Source organism: Scomber scombrus, chromosome 10, assembly GCF_963691925.1.
Source record: "Scomber scombrus chromosome 10, fScoSco1.1, whole genome shotgun sequence".
Taxonomy (NCBI): Eukaryota; Metazoa; Chordata; class Actinopteri; order Scombriformes; family Scombridae; genus Scomber; species Scomber scombrus.
In genome coordinates this window covers 24,872,892-24,896,027 of record NC_084979.1, presented here as the reverse complement: position 1 = coordinate 24,896,027, position 23,136 = coordinate 24,872,892, and the positions used below count along the sequence as shown (strand labels likewise).

Below are 23,136 nucleotides of genomic sequence, written 5' to 3'. Positions count from 1 at the left end.
CAGGCTTTTGGTGCAAATAGAGTCAGTTAGCAGCGTAATGCAGAGCGAGAGAGAGAGAGAGTAGTGTTGCTTTCTTTTTTCACGGGATAGACTGGAGCAGACAATGCACGCGCAAATCCCATTCAAACAGGTGTGAGTGAGGAACAGGAACAATCCCAGGTGGCTCATGTTGATCGGATATGTGGCCATATAGGAGCAGATTGTGAGCATCTTTGCGCTTTTTTTTTTTTTTTTGAGGGCTGAGCAAACCCGCATCTGAAAATAGTGTTTGGCTGTTAGAAAGTAGGTCGATAGGAACTGAGAGCAACGTTTGTTTCCACGCTTTTGTCTCTGTTCTTTGTTGTTTAGCGAGGACTGTGGGCTTTTTTTTTTTTTTTTTTTTCAAAGCCTACCCCTGGTAGTGAAGAGCGTTTTACGCACAGGTGGGAGATACCCGCTCAGCATAGGACAGCCCCCCTCTCTTCTCCACAGCCGATGATTTGAGGAAGTGACATTTTTCACCGCTGCGGTTCGGGACAGCACTGCTCCTCTGCAAACAGGTGTGCTGCTGTCCGGGTCACTTCTGCAAAGGGAAACCAACCGGGAGGTAGCGTCCCAGAACCTGAACCAAACCGCCTGGACGCGGGACAAGCAGGGACCAGAGGAGGAAGATCAACCCACTCAAGTGTGTTTCTTTATTAGCTCGGGCTGTTTGAACGGGTTCAGACACACACAGAGAGAGAGGGAGAGGGGGAGCGATGGCAACGAAAAAGGCGTGCGTGGATGCGCCCAAAAGGAGCCGGAGTCCGGTCGTGTTGGAGGCGGAGATGTTCAGTGAATTTCAGGACTGGTGTCTCCGGACTTATGGAGACTCCGGTAAAACAAAGACCGTCACCCGGCGAAAATATAACAAAATCATGCAGACACTGTTGCAGAACGACGAATCGGATGGCGTGTATGTCGACAACAGCCACATCAACGCCAAATTCAAATTTTGGGTGAAGTCTAAAGGATTTCAGGTCGGGACCAACGTTTTGGGAGAGCACAACAAGAAAGGAGCTCCAGGGAAACCCGTGCTATATGTCCCGGTCAAGTCAACGGTAAAGTGTGTGCGTATGCGTGTGTAGGCTATGTGTGTGTGTCCGTGTGTGTTTGTGTATGTATTACAGGGGGAGCGTGCGTGTACACGCGCACGAGATGTCCCGTTGCCACCTATAAGTTGTCGTCAGGCCCGTTTCAGGCTGCACACATGCACCTGACACATGAATAAAATGACAACTTGTAATGTTTTGTCGTCCCGGCTCGCCCCCATCTCTCCCGATAAAGCTTCACTTTGTCCACATCCCAACCAGAGCAGCCCTACTCTCATCCCTTGCTGCCATAGCAACGCCGGTGCCTCCTGGCAATCGTAATTGTAAAAGGTAGGCTATCATGCATAGCCATCTCGCCAGTGAGGTTGAAGTCCTGTCAGTTGCACGCTGCCGGGTGCAAAGCACGAGATAATTGACTATTGACAACATTTTGGTGAACCGTGCTGTTCAGGTCTCGTGTACCCCGGTGTGGGGATGCTGTGCGCGCGCGCTCGCGGATGCAAAGGCATGTTGGTGGTTCGGGTATGTGAGGCTGCTCCGGTGAGCCTCTCGAGGGGGAGCAGGCTATTAACAGCAACTTATAAGATGTCAGATTGACCTTTCTGCTGTGAAGCTCAGCAGGTTGATTGTCAGAGATTCATCAACGACACGCGCGCTCACTGTCCCATCCACAGCCGAGCACAACGGGCCGAGTCCGTGCGTCGGCCACATTCACGTGTCCTCCTGTCACAGAGCAAATGTGTGTTTCTAAAATACGCAAATGTGTGTCTGTTATAGAAAAATGTGATTGTGTGGTAGACAGTCTGAGTGTTTGCACCCCACTTTTCATTGTCCTGAGCAGGATGCGGATCGGCTCGCATGCACTCGTTGCTCTGGCAACACCTGTGTAGTCCAGGATAGTCTGCTTCTGCCGCATTTTATTGTGTTCCGACATTAAGCTCCACAAGCCCATTTGAGAGTTTCAAGAGACCCATTTTAAAAAGAAATTGTACATTTGATGGAGGGTGGCAGCTGTGCGTAATTGGTGACCACGTGAGGGTTGGCGGAAACAAAAGGGTCTGCTCGGGACTGATAGCGACATACGCCCACAGTTAGTGCTCAGACTTCACTTCTTCATGTCTCTGGATCTGGTGGCTTCAGAGTGGGGTTTTTTTCTGTAAAATGAAAGTCAGGTCAGCACCGGTCCGACTGGGCACTGAGGCTGCAGGTGTGTGAGGGTTAAAAACATTCTGCAATAATATGTAGATGATGAACTGTCAGCAGTGCCCCCAGTCGCTCTCTGTGTGAGCGCGTGCGTGCGTGCGCATGTGCACGCGCACCCATGTCTCTGTATGGTGTTTGGGCCTGCTGTGCCAGCAAAGAGACAACCACCATTTTAAATAAGAGCCTTCAGGGAATAATCTCCCCCCACCCGCCCTGCTGGGACAGAGTCTCTCTGGACCTCAAAGAGCAGAAACATGTTCTATGTTAACAAACCAGAGCAGATATTGGCACAGATTAGAGAATGAAGCCTTTGATTTTGGTTGAATAGCATTGATCCCTCCACAGGTGTAACACCTGTGTGAATGCACAATTTAGATTTAGGCCAACTGCCTTCACAAAACTCGTCTAATCTCCACTCAATATTATGTTTCCCTCTGGGCGAGAGGGCAGGTGTGATCTGTCTCTGCAGGTGCAGATGGTGCCTGAAACGTGTTGTTGATTAGCTTTTGTATGTAGCTCTTAACATTTACTGTTGATATAAATTCTTTAATGGACTCTCCTCCAATATGTTTATCTCTAACACATTCTTCAGTTTGATGTCTGTGGGATCAATCTAACGTCGGCTGAGCTTAAATAATTCCCCGAGGTCAGGTTAAACCATGTCGGCTCCCGAGGAAGGTGAAAGAAAAGCTATTTATTTGAGAGGAGGGCACACGCTTTGTAGCTAATATCATAAGGCAGGGGGAAACCTCCCCCTGACTCAGCTCCACTTGGGAAATTTAAACAACAAACAGAACATCAGCCAACACAAGCTGCCTCTAATGATGAGTCAGAAGCAACAAATCAACCAGTTTATATGCATGTGACTGTAACTGTATTACAATGCATTTATTTAATTTTTTATCCTGCTTGCATTCCTGGGCTTTATAAATAGGCTGTCCTGGGCCAAGGGAAAAGTGACACACACACACACACACACACACACACACACACAGACACGGACACACACACAAGCAGACGTACCAACACGCACACACATGGTCACTGCCTCGTCGTGTGGCTGCAGGGCCGGGGGCGTGTCTCTGGAGCTCGAGCATTGGAAGCCCCGCTGCAGCTGCTCCCAGGGTGTGCCAAGTTTCTGTATGGGGACAGGCATGGGGCTAAATGACGGGAGGCTGGGTGGGGGTAGGGATGGATGGTGGCTGATGTGCAGACAGAGAAGGTCTCTTCTATGTGTCAGTGAAGCATACAAGGCGGCTTCAGTGTTTAACGGGACAGAAAGGCAGGGCACAGTAGTAGTGAACAGTAATGCACAGACTGCTTCTTTTCAAGCCGGACACAGAATTATTTCTTTTCTGTGTGTTTTCTGTCCGTCTCTTTTTTTTGTGCCTCTATGCCCGTGTTGTCTCGCCCTCTTTCTGCACAACTTGGAGCTCAGAGAAATCCAGCAGCCCTCAGTGTGGAGATGCAACCTCGTTTAGCTCTCATTATGTCCTGATTAGAGGACGCTACAGAGGAGGAGGGGGATCGGACCAGAAACAGACACAGATGCACCACAGAACAGAATCTGCACACGATTTGAGCACGAGCGAGGAGAGTCAGAGTGCACCCAGTCTCAAAAGAAACGCTTAAACGCCCTGTGCATTTCACTTCGGCTGACACGAGCATTGTACTGAAAAATTTGAAAGATTGCGAGCTGTTGCTTTTTGTTGCCATGTCAACTGAAAATGTCTGTAAATATCTCTCCGTTTGTCTCTCACAAACCAGGTTTTTGGTGGACTTGTTCTCGCATACAGACACATGTAACAGTTCAGAAACACTTGTTTAAACACAGCTTTAAAAGTGCTTGAATCGTGCTTGTGGGATGTGCTGTCATAAATTATGAATCAGCTTTCATATTTTAACTTGTTTGAATGGTCCGATACACTGTTAACAATCTAAGAAAGAAAATAAATAAGAGTCTTAGAGCTGAAACATTTAGTTAATTGGCTAAACTGTGATCATTTCTGTCATTTTTTTAATAGTATAAATACCAAACATCATCTGATCCCAGCTTCTCATATGTGGAGATTTGATTTTTCCTTTGTCATACATAGTAAACTGAATATCTGTGTTCTTGGACTGTTTGTCAGATAAAACAATGAATTTGAAGATGGGCTTCAGGACATAAAATGTGCACTTTTCAGTATTTTCTGACATTTTATTCACAAAATGATGAATTAAGAAATTAATCTGCAGATTAATCAATAATGGAAATGATAGTTAGCTGCAGCCCTTAAGTGTCCCATTCATTCCAGAGACAGGACAGGAGACAATTAAGAGAGATTTTCAGAATAGAGGATTTAATACTAATAGAGGGGTTTCTCGGGACGTCCTTGTCTCCTCTGGTAGAAATCAGAAACCTTTAGTCTCAGTCTGACTGCTGAAAAATGGGCCTTAAATGTTTGCGCCTCGCCATCAGATGGGAAGAGGAACATCATCATTATTATCTGATTAATTAGTCCACATTTCCCCTGAGAGCTCCTCTTTTGTGGTCGGGCCACAGAGTCAAAAGAATACTGGCCCTATTATTCAACAGCATTTGCATTAATGTTATTTTTGCATGGCGAATCTCTCGAGCTTTTGTCCGATGTTTTTTGTTTCGTTCCTCTCCGACGGCGCTTATTAGGGACAACACATGGGCCAGCACTTACGGGTTCAAACAGCAAAGAATCACATACTGTAGTTGCTCTTAAGTCATTGATGGGAGGATTTACCTGAGCATGTATGACTTGTTTTCATGAATTTTGGAGTGCTTAAAGGTGCAGACGTGTCTGTTTGAGGGTTGAGAACACTTCTTTGTTAAATTAGACTCAAAGATGTGAGTTTACATAAATATTTGTGAATTCAATTATTTTTTTACTATGACTTATTGTGGATGGGTGACAAAATACATGCCTGGTGTATGTGGTAGTTTGTGCGTGTATGTGTGCTCGTACAAAGAGGGGGTCGCTGATCGCATGCTCTGTGTTTCCTCCCTTCAGCACCCTCTCTGTTGCCATGGAGAGCCCGTTCTTTGCTTTCCCATAGGAGGAGAAATTAACACCATTTTTAACTGGCCTGGGGGCCTCCCCCCTGTGTGGGAGATAGTCTGAGTTCTGCTCCACACACACATACGCACACACACACACACACACACACACACACACACACACACACACACACACACACACAGTCTTTAAGACGGCAATAATCTTCCTACCACGCCGCTACTGTCATTTTTAATACCTTTCCAAGGCCAACATTTAACGAACTGGGACAGTATGATAATAGCTTGAAAATGGCTAAATGGACTCTGTGATGTGATGATGTATGTGCGAGTCATTTACATACGATTTTGAGTCAGTGACTGGAACGTCAACAGTGCCAGTCTCCGGGCCAGTGGGACTGTCTGTGTCTCCGGCTCGGTGGGATATTGGGAATGTCACACACTCTATCATATAATGTTCATCACTGGAAACACACACAGACACAAAGACACACACACACACACGCACACACACATACACACTAATGTCGGACAGAGGGTTAGAGCTCGGTGCACCTAATGTGGATTTAATGATGAGGCTTTATGAATTGAGGCAGGGAGGAGAGGATGATGGTGAAAGGAAAAGACGGAAGGGTGAAGAAATAGAAGAGGGGGTGGAGGTGTGGGGGGTTGGTTAGAAAAATGTGGACACTGTGGAGGTAACACTTGCTTTATCCCTGTTTTTTTTTCTTTTTTGGTTATATGAATCTTTTTCTGCAACACACACACTCACACAAGCACACACACGCGCACGCACACACGCACGCACACACACACAGAGGAGTTACAGGGATTGTCCCATTTACATGTCCATTAACCAGTTGATAGATTTACAGAGGGGAAATGGGCCTTTAAAAGATGACCTGTTGTCACATCTGCAGTGAGATAATCTGAGTCATGAGTATGTGTTGACACAGCCATCTTTACATGCTCCTTTCAGGGTGCACACACACACACACACACACACACACACACACACACACACACACACACACACACACACACACACACACACACACACACACACACACACACACACACACACACACACAAACACACAGAATCGGCCGATGTTAGCTCTGCAAATATATTGATATCAGCCTATATGTTGTGTATGTGTAGGACAGGAAATTGAAGCACATAAATGACAGGTATGTTTTGAAACACCAGAAAGCAGTTGGCAAGTTTATTTTTTAACTGTAAATCAAGATAAGATGCTTTATTGTCTACGAGGGGAAATTTGTCTCAGGCTAAAGTGTTGAGTATAGCTGTATGGAGGAAACTACAAGCTACATATAATATAAGCACATGATCTCCATACATGACACCAAACAGACTAATAACACAACATTCTTAAAATGATGAAATAAAATTACCTGTGATCAGTTAAGTCATAGAGCAAATATGAAAAGATCCAAAAACAAATAAAAAGCAAAAAATCAGATGTGTGAATGAGGCAACGTCCGTAAATTAGATACCCAGTTACATGTCAAAAATATTTTTCATTGAGCATTTTGGTTCAGATGCAGACGAGAGTGAGTCAGTAATTTCTCAGTTTTTAACAATCACAGAGCCAAAGGATCCGGTATAAGTGTCAACTTGACATTCACTTAGTAAAAAAATGAGAAAATGGAACAAATCCAATTGAGACACATCAAATCTTTTTTTAAATTTTAAGGTGTTAATCAAGTCATCCAGTCATAATGGTTAAGACACTTGTTTTATTCCAGTGTATGATATCCAATTACACAAAACAGGTTAAATAATGTCCTCTGTACATTCCTTTGTTAAAAAAGGAACACAATTCAAAACTCTTTAAAAATGTGTAAAGAAAAATTGTATAAAGATGTATAATTATTGGAATTTTTAAAGTCTCAAACATCAATATCAGTATCAGCTTCAATAATCCTGCCAGGGAGAGCTAGACTAATATACATATACATGTATATATGAGATCATGGCTAGCCTAAACCACTGACCCAAAAATCAGCTTTTTCCCAATTGGGTACACAGGTTTTGTCCTCAACTGGACAATCTGTCTCCTTAACTGGTCCTAAGTTTGAAATTGGTCCCCAAATGCAGCCCTATGACAGACCAAAGCTGCTGCTGCCACAATGTAAAACTTGAGCTACTTATTATTCAGCCACATAACAAAACTTAAAAAAAACAAATTTCCACATACATGGATGTTAAGTCTCCCTAAATGGAAAATGTAAGACATCACAATCAAAACACTGGAGGAAATTTTCTTGGGAAGTGAGCATGAGATATTTTATTATGTTTCATAAGTACCGGAAATGTTCCCTCTTAGTAGGGAAAAGGCTGCCGGAGAGGATGTGGGGAGCAAATATCAAACTATACAAACGTGTCCAATACTGATACCCTTCTGGGAAGAAGCTAAGACAACCCTAAAGTATATTTTTGACTTAAAAGAACCTCTGAAAGTATAAAATATTTTGGGGATTAATTTACTAGGAAAGACATGTAAACAGCCAAATTCATCAAAACTTAATGGTTGTCAATAATGCAACTAATTTAGGTCATGAAAAAAAATAACTTTCACAAATCAGAAATCACATAACAAAGAAGAATTACCCTAAATATATAGGATCTGTCAAATAACATATTATTTCAATCTAAACTGGTACTCCTCCCCCATCCCAACACCCTTCCTTTCACCCTCTCTCCCCCTTTTTTTTGTCTTGTTTTGTTTTGTTTTTGGTTGAGTTTGTGTCTCTTAGATGTTTTATGTTATTTATTAATAAAACTTTAACTATAAAAAGTATAAAATGTGCAATAGACTCCGAAGCATACACTTGTCTGGATGATGATGAAAGTAACATTGCACTAAAGTATTTTTTTTTTTTAAGTTTTAAGTTCAACACTAAATTGTCTGCTTCTTAATATTTTTGGATGTTAGTGTTTATCTGTTTATCTGTTCACCCGTGGAGCTGATTTCTTGTCTGATGCCTCTGTCCTCTCTCTCTCCGTCGGCCTGTCTTTGTGACCCAGCTGCTTCCCGTGAACCCCCCCCCCCCCTTTCCTCCTCCCCTCCCCACCTCCCTCCTCTTCACCTCCTTCTCCTGACCTGCCTGTGTGCAGGACTGCTCCTCTCTCCCCATCAGCGACTCTCTGCTACAGTGTGTGTGTTTGTGTGTGTGTGTGTGTGTGACTGCCAGCGGGGGTGGGGGCCGTCGACTCAACCCCTCCAGTCTCCTAGCAACAGAGCGGTTTGGTGCGGGACAGGGAGAGAGCGCACCGAGGATGGGGGCTGGTTGTACAGTGGCTGGGGAGAGCAAAGTCCTACGGGATTAGAAAGATAGAGAGAAGGAGGAAAGGAGAGAGGAGGGCAAGGAGTTTTTTTGCGGTGCTGTGCTCATAATGTGTTGTTGCCGATTAGGGATGCTGACATGTCTCCTTTGCTCTTTGAAACGGCACGCTGGTGCTGATGAGACCAAATATCTACAGCGCCATTCAACAGCTGTTCTCCTGTGAGATGCTACAGCTACAAGCTCTGCCCGGTAGACATGTACTGCGCTTAAACACACACATACACGCAGCACACACGCAAACACACACTCAAAACACGTTGAGTTGAGAGGTGAATCTTTAACTCCCTGCTGTTGACTTGCCTTTAGAGGGTAAATAGCTTATATAGAAATGGAGAAAGGGTGGGGAGGGGGTGGAATGTGGGACCCGAGAAGGCCTTCAGGTAAGCAGGACTTGAGATGCTGTTTAGTGAAAGAAATGCAGTATTTGATTGCGTGTTATTTACTTGAGTGGCAGTCGGGCACAAAAGCATCACACATACTGTTTTTTATATTCAAATGCACACATACCAATACAGCAAAATCACCAAATCTGGGCTGCGGTGTTTGTGTATGTTGCTTTTTTTTTCTTTCAGCAGAGTATCCGGTGTGTATGGTGGAGGATATTTCTCTTTTTTTTGGTAAAATCCAGTGAAGGATGTGGGTGCACTGCACACCCCACAGTTGTATGAGATTATCTAAATCCAGCGTGAATGGACCTGACACTATTGTCCCAAGCAGCAGCAGCGGCAGCGGTGGTGGCGGCGGTGGTGGTGATGTCACCGGGGGGAATGATGATGATACCTCGATAGATTACAGCTGTGATGATGAGGTGGAGGATCGCTATTATTTCATTTATTATCATTACATTTAGCCCATGCTGACAGGGGAGAGTGGCTGGAAAGAGAGAGAGAGGGAGAGAGGGAGAGAGAGAGAGAGAGAGGGCCGGATTAAAACAAACCCGCTCTGTGAGCTGGTTTTAGTTGCCATGGCAACGATCATTACCTTGCACTTGGGAGAGCAGGAGCAAGGAGAGGGAAGGAGAGGGGGCTGAGAGGGGGAGAAAGAAAAGAAAAGAAAGAAAAGAAAAGAGAGAGAGAAAGCAAGGAAGATGGGACGGAGGAAGGGGGGATGATGAAGACACGGAGGCAGGAGAGGAGGAGGAGGACGCAGTTTGGAGGGAGGAAACGAGAAAAACGAAATGTCAGATCCCAGGAACAGCGCAGAAATGTCAAGGAGGGAGGGAGGGAGGGAAGAGTGTGATTCCTCAATGCCAGGGGACAACTTTTTGAACTCGGGACCCTCCTCTCACTCAAACAAGGAAAGATCACTCCCCACCTAGAACCTAATCTCCAGAAAATGTCAGCATGTGTCTCATATCTGTAAGGAAGAGGTGGACTCATGAAAAACCTAATTAAATGGCCAAATCCATTTGTTCCATTTCATGCTCGCTGGGCTACTTCACGTTTAAAATATCAGAAATATAACGATAAGATCTTGTTATGGGGAGGGGGGGGGGGTTAAAAAAAAAAAAAGCAAAGTGTTGGCTGTTTGTAAGCAGAGAGTTACTTCGAGGTAGAAAGCTGCAAGAGTAGGAAAAAGGAAAGCCCACTGTGGTGCTGCGGATGGAGGCCGTTGTCCTGGCGATCCCACTTCTATGGTGTGTCACATGACCCTTTGCCCAGCACACCTGCCCGAGAGAAATCAGTGGCAGTTTCTATGGCGACAGGGTCAGCAGTACAGGAGGCAGGATGGCTGCCAGAGGTGGTGGTAGGAGGGACTGTTGGTCTTGTACAGTGTCGGTGGTGTTATTTTTAAACATTGCAGAGATGAGGTGATGGTTACAGACCCAGCCGAGGCAGAGACTGAGACTTCACCACCTACGAGACAGAAATGTGCTGGACTAAACAAGGCCAGTTGTTTCAGGTGTTTTTTTGTTTTTTTTTAGTGCTGGTGAGGACACCTTGTGCAGCGTGTATGTGTGTCTGTAACCACATGACCTATGACTCATGTGCCTTAAAGATCTACCCTGCTCACATCACACGGCTGCAGGAATCTCCGTGTGCAGCCAAAATATCACAAATCATCCGCTTGTCAATGATACACACACACACACACACACACACACACACACACACACACACACACACACACACACGTCGTTCACTTTATCTCTGCTGCCCTGAGGTGGGGGGACATAAACACTAAACTCCAGTCTCTGTTTGTGTTTCAGTGTTCAGATGGGAATTCGGCCCAAGACAACTCCTCCCTGAAGCGTGTGGCCGTGGTCGAAGACTTCTTCGACATCATCTATGCCATGCACGTGGAGATGGGTGCCGACCCGGGCCGAGCACCCAAACACGCAGGCCAGAAGAAGACCTACAAAGCTGTGAGTAAATCCGACCAGGTTCTAGCAGAGTGCAGCTAACCCAGGAAACACTGTTCCTCGTCAGATGTTGACAGTAAAAACATCCAAGACAACATTAAATAGCATTGTTTAAATTCCCTCTTGTCGCTGTCTTTCCGTCTATAGTCCGATCTAGTGGTGTGAAAAATGGTAAAGTAAATAAGACGGATAATGTGCACATTGAACCCACAGCTGGGGGAAAAAAACAGCACCCAAAATAAAAGGAGAGGTCGTCCAAACACTGAAATGTAGAAGCTCTTCAACTCATAAGGGCTGATCAGGCAAACGTGTGAACATGTGAGCAATAATCAGGACAAAAATACAGACTAAAAACTACAGCTTTACATACAGTTGGAGATCAGATCATATAAAACAAACTCATTATTCCCAAAAAAGATTACTGTGCACTTGAAATACTCATGAAGGACATATGCGAACACATTTTAAGCCACATTAGCAGTGTGGCTGTAGGGATGCAGTCTGTTGTCGGTCCACCACTTGGCCCAAACTATTGGATGACTGCCATTAAATTTTGTTAAGACATTCATGGAGCTCAGAGGATGAAACTTACTGACTTATCGTTGATCCTCTAACTTCTCCTCCTGCACCACCAGCAGGTTGATATTTGTGATTGATTGGGGATATATTTGGGGTTATTGGATGGATTGTCATGCAGTTTGGTTCGGATATTACTGAGCCTCTTTGGATGATTGTAATCACTTTAATGATCAATTAACTTTTCCTCTAGCACCATCAAGGCAACATTTTAATGAATTCAAATACTTATATGACTAAACTCTGGCAAAACAAAATGTAGTTAGTGTTTAGTGACCATTAGCAAATCTAAATGAGAATTGTGGACATTGTTAACAACAACACTTGTATTATCACTGTGTTAGCATCACTATACAGCCCTACAGAGCTGCAGTCATGCCTCGAAACTTGTCTCTTTATGCTTTTTTTCTTTTTTTTAAGAAGGACAAAATGCATTCACTTTAGAGATACCATGTATAATTGGATCTCATAATTGTCGGTGGAGTTGCTTTTTGTTCACATGGATGTTTTCCTGATGGAAATCTGGAAGATTGAAACGTTGCAATCAATAAAAAATATCTTTTCACAAGCTTGTAAATGTGCGTGTGTGCGGGCGGACTCGTCCTCCCGTCTTTACATTTGTGTGAACAGAGGTCCACAGCTGGAAAGACTTCAACAAATCCCAGTAGAATTATTTTATTGTTAGAAAGAGGCCCAACATGAGGACAACAGTCTTTCGAGGGGCCAGTACATCGAAGCGACCCAAACATAAGGAACATTTACCATCGACCACCAAGATTTTTTTTTTTTTTCAGTGGCAGACTATATATTTAGCAGCATAGGGAATGTAATGTGTAATTTTTAGCATCAGGAGTTACCAAGGGAACAAACCACCTTTACCGGGAAAACAAAGTACCTCTGGTGCTCAAACCATAAGAGAAGCAGGTTTATCTTTGCGTGTCTTAGGAACAAAGACAGTATGTGAGTTTACGTTGCAGAGTGAAGTGTGGTCTCAGGTTGGGGTTTGATGCTCGGACCAAGTGGTGCAGGACAAAACGAGGGCCTTTGTGTGCTTGCTTTAGGGATGTGTTGTTTGTGGAGGCATTGTTGGAGGTTTGGAGGGGTGGGGGGTTGAGCAGGACTTTGGTACCCCTCCTCTCCTCTTCCCTGCCCCCCCAGGATTAAAAAAAAAATCATAGAGCCAATTCCTCCTCGTGCCCCTGCCCTGTAGAGAGGTCCTGTCACGTCTCATAGAGTGTACCCTTTTGAGGAGGCAGCATCACTGGGGCAGGGCATAATATGGAACTGTCACTGTGGCCTTCTGGGAGGTGCACGCTCCTCTGGGTGGCCTTTCCCTCTCAGCTGCCTCAAGGGGCCATGAAGAGTGGGGGGGGGGGGGGGGGGGGGGCAGCAAAGGGGATGGGGATGGGGAGCTGTGGCAGTGGGGGGTGGGGGGGGTGGGCAGCAAAGGGGATGGGGATGGGGAGCTGTGGCAGTGGTAGTGGGGCCGGTGGGGGTGGGCACCCCTGCTGCCTCTCCATGGTCACGTGAAGGTCGCATTTTACAGGGAAACGCCAGAGGGGGTGAGGAGAGAGGGGAGAGTGGCATAGCACTGGAGACAAACAGAGAGAGAAGGATGAGCATGAGAGAGAGAGAGAGAGTGAGGTGTAGATATGAGTCGGCTGCACCTGAAAGAGCAGGAGGAGAAATGGAAAGGGAAAAGCCGATGAGTTCCACTCGTGTTTTAAGGTATGAAAGCAGAAATATCGTACAGAGCCAGAGCTGGAATTAGGCCATCTGAAGGCACGAGAGATCGCCTGGAGGGAGGATTCCTCCTCGTGCCACACCGAGATAACACATAATCACTGACCCCAAACTTTCACACATGCACAGTACAAAAACATTTTTAAAAATACCTGCACACAGTTCGAGTTCAGCCACAGCCAAAGACATATTTACTGCCATTTTTTTTTTTTTTTTTTTTGCCATAACCCGGTCTCCTCTGCTCACTCCTCTGGCACAGATTGCAGAGACCTACGCCTTCCTGCCCAGAGAGGCGGTGACTCGGTTCCTAATGAGCTGTGGAGAGTGTCAGAAGAGGATGCACATCAACCCCAGCACCGCAGAGTTCAAAGGTAATCGCACACATGTGACCTGTGGATGGCTCGCTCCTTCCGCTGAAGCCATTAACTGATATGCTATTTTTGAGATCAACCTTTAAGAGTGGATAAATGCTCAGATCCTTTGACACGCTGACATGGAAAAGGGTTAATTACTATGTTGCAGTGCATGCTGAGATTTTATGAGCCAATCATCCAACCACTTCAACAGCCAACATTATCGCTGTGAGATCCTCTGCCATTATGAGATTCATAGAAATATTTTGTCCTGTTATCACATAAAGATAGAAATGTGTTCACTGGTAACACATCTTTTGACACATGCTGAGTTCCTGAGTCCGACACTTAATGTGAGGTGATGTACTTTAAAGAATTTTTTTTTTTAAAAACCCCATTAATAAAACATGTGTATATCCATCAGCCACATGATGTAACAAAGACCCAAGAGGACCACATCATGGGATTGTATAGTATCTTTAAAATGATCACAGAGTCCCTCTACTGGCCCACAAGGAGACTGCAGACAGCTCTCATTCACAATGTTTGACTTTGTTTTTAGAGGAGCAACTGCTTAAATTTTAACTTGTGATTATTTCCTCGATTGATTAAATTGTTGATTATTTTCTTTATTTATTGATGAAATGTCAGACTATAGTTAAAATGCAGCGTATTTAAATATTTGTTTTGTCCAATCAGCAGTCAAAAACTATCGAGTTTGAATAGTGATGGAAACCTGTGAAAAGCAGCAATTAATCTAGCTAATTAATTTTCTAATTCACTAATTGATGAATCTATTAATTCCAATTCTGACTTTAGATGACAAAGAAATGACTTAGAAATGAGGATTAGTTCTTACTTTATTAAACTGCTTCTCTGCTTATTAGACATTAAATCATCATATTCATAGCTTTTTGTTTCATACTATCTTCTGCCATCTGAGTGTGTGCGTGTGTGTTTTTTTGTTTGTTAGAAAATGACAGACCCACCTCACTGGTCCCGGACCTCATTGATTACAACATGCCGCTGACTGCCACCTACCTGAAACAAATGAAACTGCAGTGTATGACGGCCACTGAGAGGGTAAGTGCATCTTTGTGTGTGACAGCACCGTGGATGTTTGTGTGTTTGTGGGTGAGGTGGGGTCCAGATGGATAAATCAGAAAATTTGGCACCGTTAAGATCTCCTCATTCACTATAATTGCATTTGTATTGGCTGAAGTCCTCCTGGTTCTTTTCCTTTAAAGTCTCATCAAGGCTGTGGGGAGAAATGCTTTGTGTGTGTGCAGAATCGCACATCCTTCCTCTAAACTTTTAATTCAATATGAAACAATCGGAGCGGTCCCCCTGCTGGGAGGAGGTGCCCAGTGTGAAATGAGGATTAGTAAAGCTGCTCTGCCGAGTGACGTCATGTTTAAGACCACTCCCATGTGTAGCTGTGACAGAAACACTAAAAAGCCTCTTTCACACATGCAGCCTATGCATCAGTCAGAAAACCACTGTCACTAAAAGTGCAGCGAGCTCCACTTCACGAGGATAATGTCGACCTCACTCACGCATAATTTGGATTATCCGGAACAATGACCCAGACTGTGATTCGGGGGTGAGTACAAATTAACAAATGCTCAGACTGTTGGACGCATCTGTGTGCAGAATGAGCAGGCCAATAATTTAATAATTAACCATCAGAGAGGAATGTTTCAGTGTTACAGGAGGCTTGTAGTAATTTGTTCCATCTCTCTGCACTGTTTTAGAGCTCGGCTTAAAGCAGCAGTTGGTTTTAAAGCACAGCAGACTGGTTCTGTTGACAAAAGCAGATCAAAAGTAAATCTTGTAGCATTTACTCGACTTTACTGCAACATATGAGACTGTGTATTTCTGCTTCTTCGCGTGTTGTTTCACAGAACTTTGGTGACAAGTGCAAACATTACTCGCCCCTCTGTTTGATAAATGGTAAAGGAACAAACATACGCTCTGTGATGTACATCATTAGGCAAGGCGAGTTTATTTGCATAGCACATTTCATACACAAGAGTGATTCAAAGTGCTTTACATAATATATTCAAACAATAGAACAAGAAAAAAGACATAAAAACACTAAAATGTCTATTAAAGGAATGGAAACTTTTCTAAATGGAAATTAGAAAGTTATGACCAGGGATATAAATACAGGACGAGTTGACAGTGTAGGCATAAGTTGTAATTTGCCCTAATGCAACAAATGAAATAAAAGTGCAGTAAAGAAATCATTATGGCCACTAACCCTAACCCTAACCCTAACCCTATTCCTAACCCTATACAAGACAAGGCAAAAATATGGCTCCAAGTAACAGTTATTCTCATTATCGATTAATCATTTGGTTTAAAATATCATAAAAGAGAAACAAAGGCGTATTTAAATGCCCTGAAGCCCAATGTGATGTCTAAAATGAGCTGAATAACCCAAACGTATACAGTTTCAGCATCACATGAGACAAAAAAGGCAGAAAATCTTCATAATTGAGAGGCAGGACTCAATTAATCAATCATTCTCGGGTGATCGACTACTCAATTAATCAGCTAATCATCCCATCTTTACTCTGAAAATGACTACAATGCTGAAATGTTTTGATTCAACTTGAAGTTGTGTCAGCTTCTAAACATGTGTTGCAGTGATGGTGAAGATTCAGGTCGTCTCCTGTATTAAAAGGCTACCGACTGCTTCCACTTTACGAACTCGAGATCCTTCTGCTTTATCAATTATGTATTTTCCTAAAGCATGGACAATAATGATGCTACATTTCCATCTACTTATAAACAGTGTAATTAGAGACTCTCTCTCCCTCTCTCTCTCTGCGTCTCTCTTTAATGCTACATGGCTCACTTGGTACCTAATAGAGCTGTCACTGAGCATTTTGGTCCTCCTCAAACCCCTTTACAGAGGGACGGATGCATATTCCCAAGAGTTTAGGCCTATTTGTGTGCTCGTGTGGGGGGAATGAGATGATGAGATGTGATTCTGCTCTGTTTCCGTCACACAGTAGCAGCAGCAGTAGTAGTTTTGCCCCCTTCTGTAAGTGACACACAACATCACTCACGAGGGCCAAAGAGAAAATCACTTCCACGTTAGCATAAAGTAAACTGGCCTCTTTGAAGCTCAGCGTTGGTCTGAAATGAAACATGGTGATGCCTGTTCGCAGACGACAAAGCCAAAGCTCAGGGCAGCCTTCGAATAGTTTGTGAGATTATTCTCTGCTCTCTTTTTCTAATCCTTACCCCTATGGTCATGTTTGTGTTACGCTACAACAAGCATCTTTGGAGTCTATGCGTCACAGAGTTAAAAATAGCCCTGCTTCAAGAAATATTACTTAACAGGGAAGCTCCTGCATTACCGCTGTCAGACTTTGGCATGTTTCATCAAGAGTTAAATCAAGGAAATGTCTGCTTACGGCAAGCTTAACAAGACGTAGTCAGCTCTTCTTTAACGGTAATGTTGTGAGAGTGGGGTTCAAAAAGTGTGAGTTTCTCTCTTCTGACACTCGGCTGTCCAGTTTTCTGTTCACAGTACTCACACTTTTCTTTTTCCTCTCCGCCCTCTCCGCCCTTAGGATGACAGTTCGGTGAGCAGCGAGGACATGAACATCGCCGAGCCCACATGGGTCGCAGCTGAGCAGCCCCCAGTGCCTGAGCCCAGCCCACCTAATGGAGAGCGGGTCAGCAACCCAACAGCCACCATTAAAGAAGAGGACGGTGAGTTTTATACCTCTCATTGTTACTCATGGATGAATTTTTGGTGCTTTTAGTTATAGTTTAGACTGGAGTTTGACCGCCTACTCATTACAAACGAAGGGTACAGATTGTTGTTGTGCAGGAAACAGCTTGCCTTGGACTAATCCAAATAAATCCAGTCTTACAGCGGGTGGGACACCACTGCAGCCCCAATCCATTGTGCACCCCTCTCTCTCAGGGTACAGGGCTTAGAGAATTAGGACAAAGGCCGATATTAACCTCCAGAGATTAGGCAGCACTATAGAAAAGATTGAAATGAGGGCGAATCATTGAACAGGACTCGGTTTCAGTGAACATGCAAGTAGGTGTAACCATGACACATGTAGGAATCATCATAATGAAATCTGTACTTTACCATAAACTGGGTTAAAAAGATGTCATTTGCACACACCAGGGATTGAAGGCTCCCCTCCCCCACCACACGCCCCCCTCCTCATCCTCATCTCTTTCTCTCCTTGGTGTTAAAACTCAAGAGATCTCCCCTTTTACCCTAACTTTTATTTTTCTAGACAGTTGACCCCAATACCTACTTCCACAACAGTTTCAGAGAGCTCATCGTGAAGCAGGAAGTCCCATTCCCCTGTAGTAACACGCCCACTCTGTTGTAACCAAAGACAGAAATAGAGCCCGTTGTAGTAGACAAACGCATTAATGACAAACAGCTCATTTCTGTATCTGCATCTTCACCCCGTCCTCTTCCTCCTTCCCCCCTCTGTCAGATGACGACTCCTCAGAGAGCGGCAGTGCCAACGGGCTGCCGGCCCTGACCTCCCCGGAAGTGCTGGCTGTTGGTGGGAACCCCCCAGATGGCGGGGCCCCTTATGGGGAGGTGACAGAGAACGGGTTGAGTGCCCCCCTGGACTTCAGCACCACCTCGTCCTCGTCCTCCTCAGAGGATCAGCAGCCGGTCAACCTGAGTGACAGACTGCTGCCCGCCGGGAGCTCGCCGCCAAACTCTTACCCCGCAGAACCCAACAGGAAGTACCCCATCAAAACAGAGTACGCCAACAAGGTAAGAAACTTGAAGCCAACTTTTTCCTTTTGTTTGTGTATAATCCATAATAATTGTATTTTTATTGTCTTTTTTCAAGTATTAACAACCACATAACAAAACGAGACAGCAACCAAAAAAATAATGATAATACAATAAAATGAAAATAAACTAAAGATAAAAACAGACAGTTACAAAAAATAGAATTGAGTTGAGCTAAACAACAAACAAACACAGAGATAGAATCAGGACCAGACATAAATGTTACTTATTCCATGTAAACTTATATTCAGACAATAATTATATTTTTATGCATTTGTGTGTTTTTGTAGTCGCCTCCTTACAGCTCAGGAAGTTATGACTCTGTGAAAACTGAACTGAGCATGAGCGCAGAGGACTTGACCTCTGGGCGGGCACAGATAATCGACGATGACGACGACGATCATGATGATCATGATGACAGTGACAAGATCAATGATGCTGAGGGTATGGACCCTGAGAGACTTAAAGCCTTCAATGTAAGTAACTCATCTAACTATTGCAGTATATTTAATACATGCTCTTCCTCTTCTTCTTCTTCTACCAGCCCTGGTGCTAAACTATACGTAGTTATTATTATAAATATATATTATACTTACTAATATTAAAGATGAGATGAATTCTCATATCTAAAGTCAATATAGGAGGATATTCTACATTCTCTGTTTATTCTGTGAAAAGCACTATCGTTGCATTTCTCACTCTAATGAAATCGAGAAGCAGAGTAAAGATGCAAAAATGCAAACGTGAGTGAATAAGCAAACACTGGAAATATTGTCCTGCATATGAAGCAGTGATTCCATTTTCATTTTGCTGCTGTATTCATAACCTCCCCCCTCCCTCTTTATCCTCTCTTCTTCCACTCTACCTCTGATGCTCCCCCATCCCCTGCCTGCCTTCGCTTTCCTCTCTTTTGTTTTCAACTATCACACCCCTCTCTCTCTCTCTCCCTCTCTGTGCACCCCCACTCTGTTTTTTCTGCTCTACATCCCCTCTCTCTCCCCTCCCCCCCTCTCGCTGTCTCTGTCAGATGTTTGTGCGTCTGTTCGTGGATGAGAATCTGGACCGCATGGTGCCCATCTCCAAACAGCCCAAGGAGAAGATCCAGGCCATCATCGAGTCCTGTAGCCGTCAGTTCCCAGAGTTCCAGGAGCGCTCACGCAAGCGCATCCGCACCTACCTCAAATCCTGCCGCCGCATGAAAAAAGGCGGTTTTGAGGTACAAAATGCCCCCAGCTCTGATGCTAAATTCAACATACGCTCATAAATAAAACAAATATTTCATATTCATAACGTGAAAAAATCTCGCTGACCCTTTTCGCCAGATACGACCAACACCTCCTCACCTCACCTCTGCCATGGCTGAGAACATCCTCGCTGCTGCCTGCGAGAGCGAAACCCGAAATGCTGCCAAGAGGATGCGGCTCGATGTCTACCAAGCGACGGTAAATGTCTTGGCAGGAGGTGTTTGTGAATCTGCCCAGCAGGGATCCGGGAATGTGTTAAAATTGCTCTGCATCATCAAAGCCAAACTGTACAGCGTAAACTACACTCCACTGCCCAAAATGAAAACATTTGATTTCTCGTAGGATGAGCCTGCCTCCGACAAGTCCAACTCGAGGGACCCTGCCTCTGCGGCTCCGACAAGCTTCTCGATTTCCAGCGCAGCTTTTGCCCAAGACCAGCTCTACACCAACGGAGGCCTCAACTACAACCTGCGGGGATACGGGACGGTTGGCAGCAACCAGCAGAACGCTGCTGCTGCACAAACCAACGGTGAGCAGCTCTTATCAGTCCGACTCAAACAAATGATGCATCCAAAAACACACAACATATTTTCTCATTTAACTCTCCACCAGGGTCGAGACCCTGCGTCCTCATATCAGGACATTACATTTTGGGTTTGCTGGACCTTATACTTCATTCTGCTTAACTTTGACCTGTTGTCCTTGTTCGTACATGCTTTTTTGTGTAAGCTGGTGGTAAAACATTAATCACAGTACATTAATCAGTGCAAAAACCAGATGGCAGGCATCTTGGCAAAGTCGTTCTATAACTGATCACCGACAAAAGTGGACCAGGCACAAAAAACCTTATTAAAATGTTATGGTTGAAACTTATTTATTTATGCTTGATAACGTTTGTAGTTTGATATGATACACATCGGACTAATTTCAGCAATAGCAACAAGCTAATCAGGACATACTCGTTTGAGGACATTGGGATGTTATTATCTTCAGTGTAAAAGTAAGGAAATAGATAGTTTTATACACTGGTGAATTAATTGCGTTATACAGTAAAATAAACCTATTGTCCCCATGTGAAGACTAAAAAAACTACTTCATGTTCAAAGACTATGCTTAGTTTTTGTACTTATCAGATCCTACTAATCCCAAATATGTAGGAGAAATTAAAAATGCATAGCAAACAAAAGCTTGGGTCTCAGGAGATTAATACGAGTTAATATGAGAATGAAATGTTGTTTGTGTTACTCACAGTGGCAAATTTAACAGCTACATTTCTATGAGGAAATTACATTTCTGATAATCCAAAGAACATCCTGCTGACTATTTCTGAAGTAGAAAATATTCATTTATCTAATTCAAGTTGTTCTTAGTGAGTATTCTTAGTCAAAATACACGTTACATTATTTTTAGAAAGACATGTTACTGAATAATTTGTATGTCTCTGCAGCAACGTCTGTCCGTCTGTCCCACTCTTATGAGGCCAATGTCTCAAGAAAACCTCGAGGGAATTTCTTCAAATTCACACAAACTCAAGCATGAACTGATTAGTTTTTGATAGTCAAAGGTCAGAGGTCACTGTGACCTCACAAAACACGTTTTTTGGCCATAACTCAAGAATTCGTGAGCTAATTATGCCAAAGTTTTACATAAATCACTAATAGGATGAAATGATGAAGTGACATTTTATAATCAAAAAGTCAAAGGTAAGCTTCACTGTGACGTCTGCAAAAACACTTTTCTGGCCTTTATTCAGCACCATGACTCAGGAAGAGGAGAGGAGATTGTGACCATTTTTCACATTTGTTCGGATAATTGGTGTCACTAATCCCATTCTCCTCCTTGAAACTCAATTGTAAAGATCTTTTGTGCTGCTGGGTTGTAGACGAGTGTGAAGCCTTCATATTTCATCATTTGTAGCTTCTTTGCAGCAACATCCACATCTGAAGCATCGTCTACTGTCGTGGCTTCAACTTTGTGTCATATCAGAATCAGCTTTGTTGGCCAAACATGTGAACACATTTCAGGAAAATACACTTTATACCTTTTATTAAATTCCAGCAAAGTCTTCCCTACAAGTATTATATCAGGACAGAGATTAATGTAAACTATATTTCTAGTTAGCTCTTCAATATCAACATGTTCTGTCCCCCACTGGGTCCAGACTCAAATATCTTAACAACTGTTTGATGGATTGCAATTACATTTAGTCCAGATATTCATGGTGCTCAGAGGTTGAACTCTAATGACTTTGATGATCCTCTGACCTTTCTCTTAGTGCCACCAACTAACTAAAAGTTTCCACTTATCCAGCAAAATCAATCAACATCTTCCTGGATCATTATTTATTTTCTATTTCATAGTTCCCTTACTTTATTGATGACTTTAGCACCATTATCATCATCTGGAAATGACCAAATACCTGCTAATTGCTCATGCTGTCACCTCCTTAACATCAGTAAATTCAGCGTTGTCATTGTGAGCATGTTAGCATCAAGCCATCACTGCACCTCTGTAGCCTCATAGAGAAGCTAGCATGGCTGTAGACTCCTGTTTTAATATTACTGCTCAAAGCTGTGAGAACCACAAATAACATTTCCTTCATTCTTTCAGGTGTTTTGAGTTGGAAACACACATCTCAGAGACAGATATCTCTAAACCTGTTAAAATAAAACCAAAACTATCTGCATGGCCAGATTCAAAAAGAGATGAGTCATACCACATTGTTTTTTTTCCTTTGTTATTTGGATGAATGTTTGAAGAAATGTTTCCTTTTCCTTAAGATACTGAGTTTCTCCTGAAATATTTGATGCATATAACAACCTTACAATGTGTACTTTTGTCTTGCTACTCATCTTTTTCTCAGTTTTTAGTAGCTATTGTTATTGTGTATTCTTTTGCACTGAAGGAGCACATTTTCACTCTCCTGTATACTGAGTTTAATTTAATTCTTAATCCTTAATCTCCTCGTAGATTTTGGGTATTTAATCTTAATATAGTCTGAATTTCTCAGGGTAATGATGCTTCCTGACCCTATTTCTGCTACATCTGCTGTATTGTAAGTTTTCCTTAAATCATTGCGGTTGTGTCCGCAGGTCCCACAGATCTGAGTATGAAGTCCGTCGGCCCCAACTCCTCCTCCTCCAGCGCCAACAGTCACGGTCAGGGAGGCGGCGGTGGCGGAGCTTCGGCCCAGCTCAGCCATCCGGAGGTCACAGCGGTGAGGCAGCTCATCGCAGGTTACCGGGAGTCCGCGGCCTTCCTGCTCCGCTCAGCAGACGAGCTGGAAAACCTGATCCTGCAGCAGAACTGAGTCCGAGCCTAACCGTGCCAAGACCTTCTCCGAGCCTGTCCGCCTGTATCGCTCTCAGTCACACATATTTGGGCA

General features: G+C 43.7%; 1 protein-coding gene across 1 annotated transcript; it reads left to right on the top strand.

Moving 5' to 3' along the window:
* The first annotated feature begins 737 nt into the window (after positions 1-737).
* Positions 738-23,061, top strand: nol4la (nucleolar protein 4-like a). The gene is made up of 11 exons (XM_062427379.1): positions 738-1,079; positions 10,882-11,037; positions 13,613-13,724; positions 14,680-14,789; positions 17,294-17,435; positions 18,194-18,486; positions 18,798-18,983; positions 19,535-19,723; positions 19,830-19,949; positions 20,094-20,280; positions 22,844-23,061. Exons 1-11 carry the CDS (start codon positions 738-740, stop codon positions 23,059-23,061), a joined length of 2,055 nt encoding a protein of 684 aa, XP_062283363.1.
* The last annotated feature ends 75 nt before the right edge of the window (positions 23,062-23,136 follow it).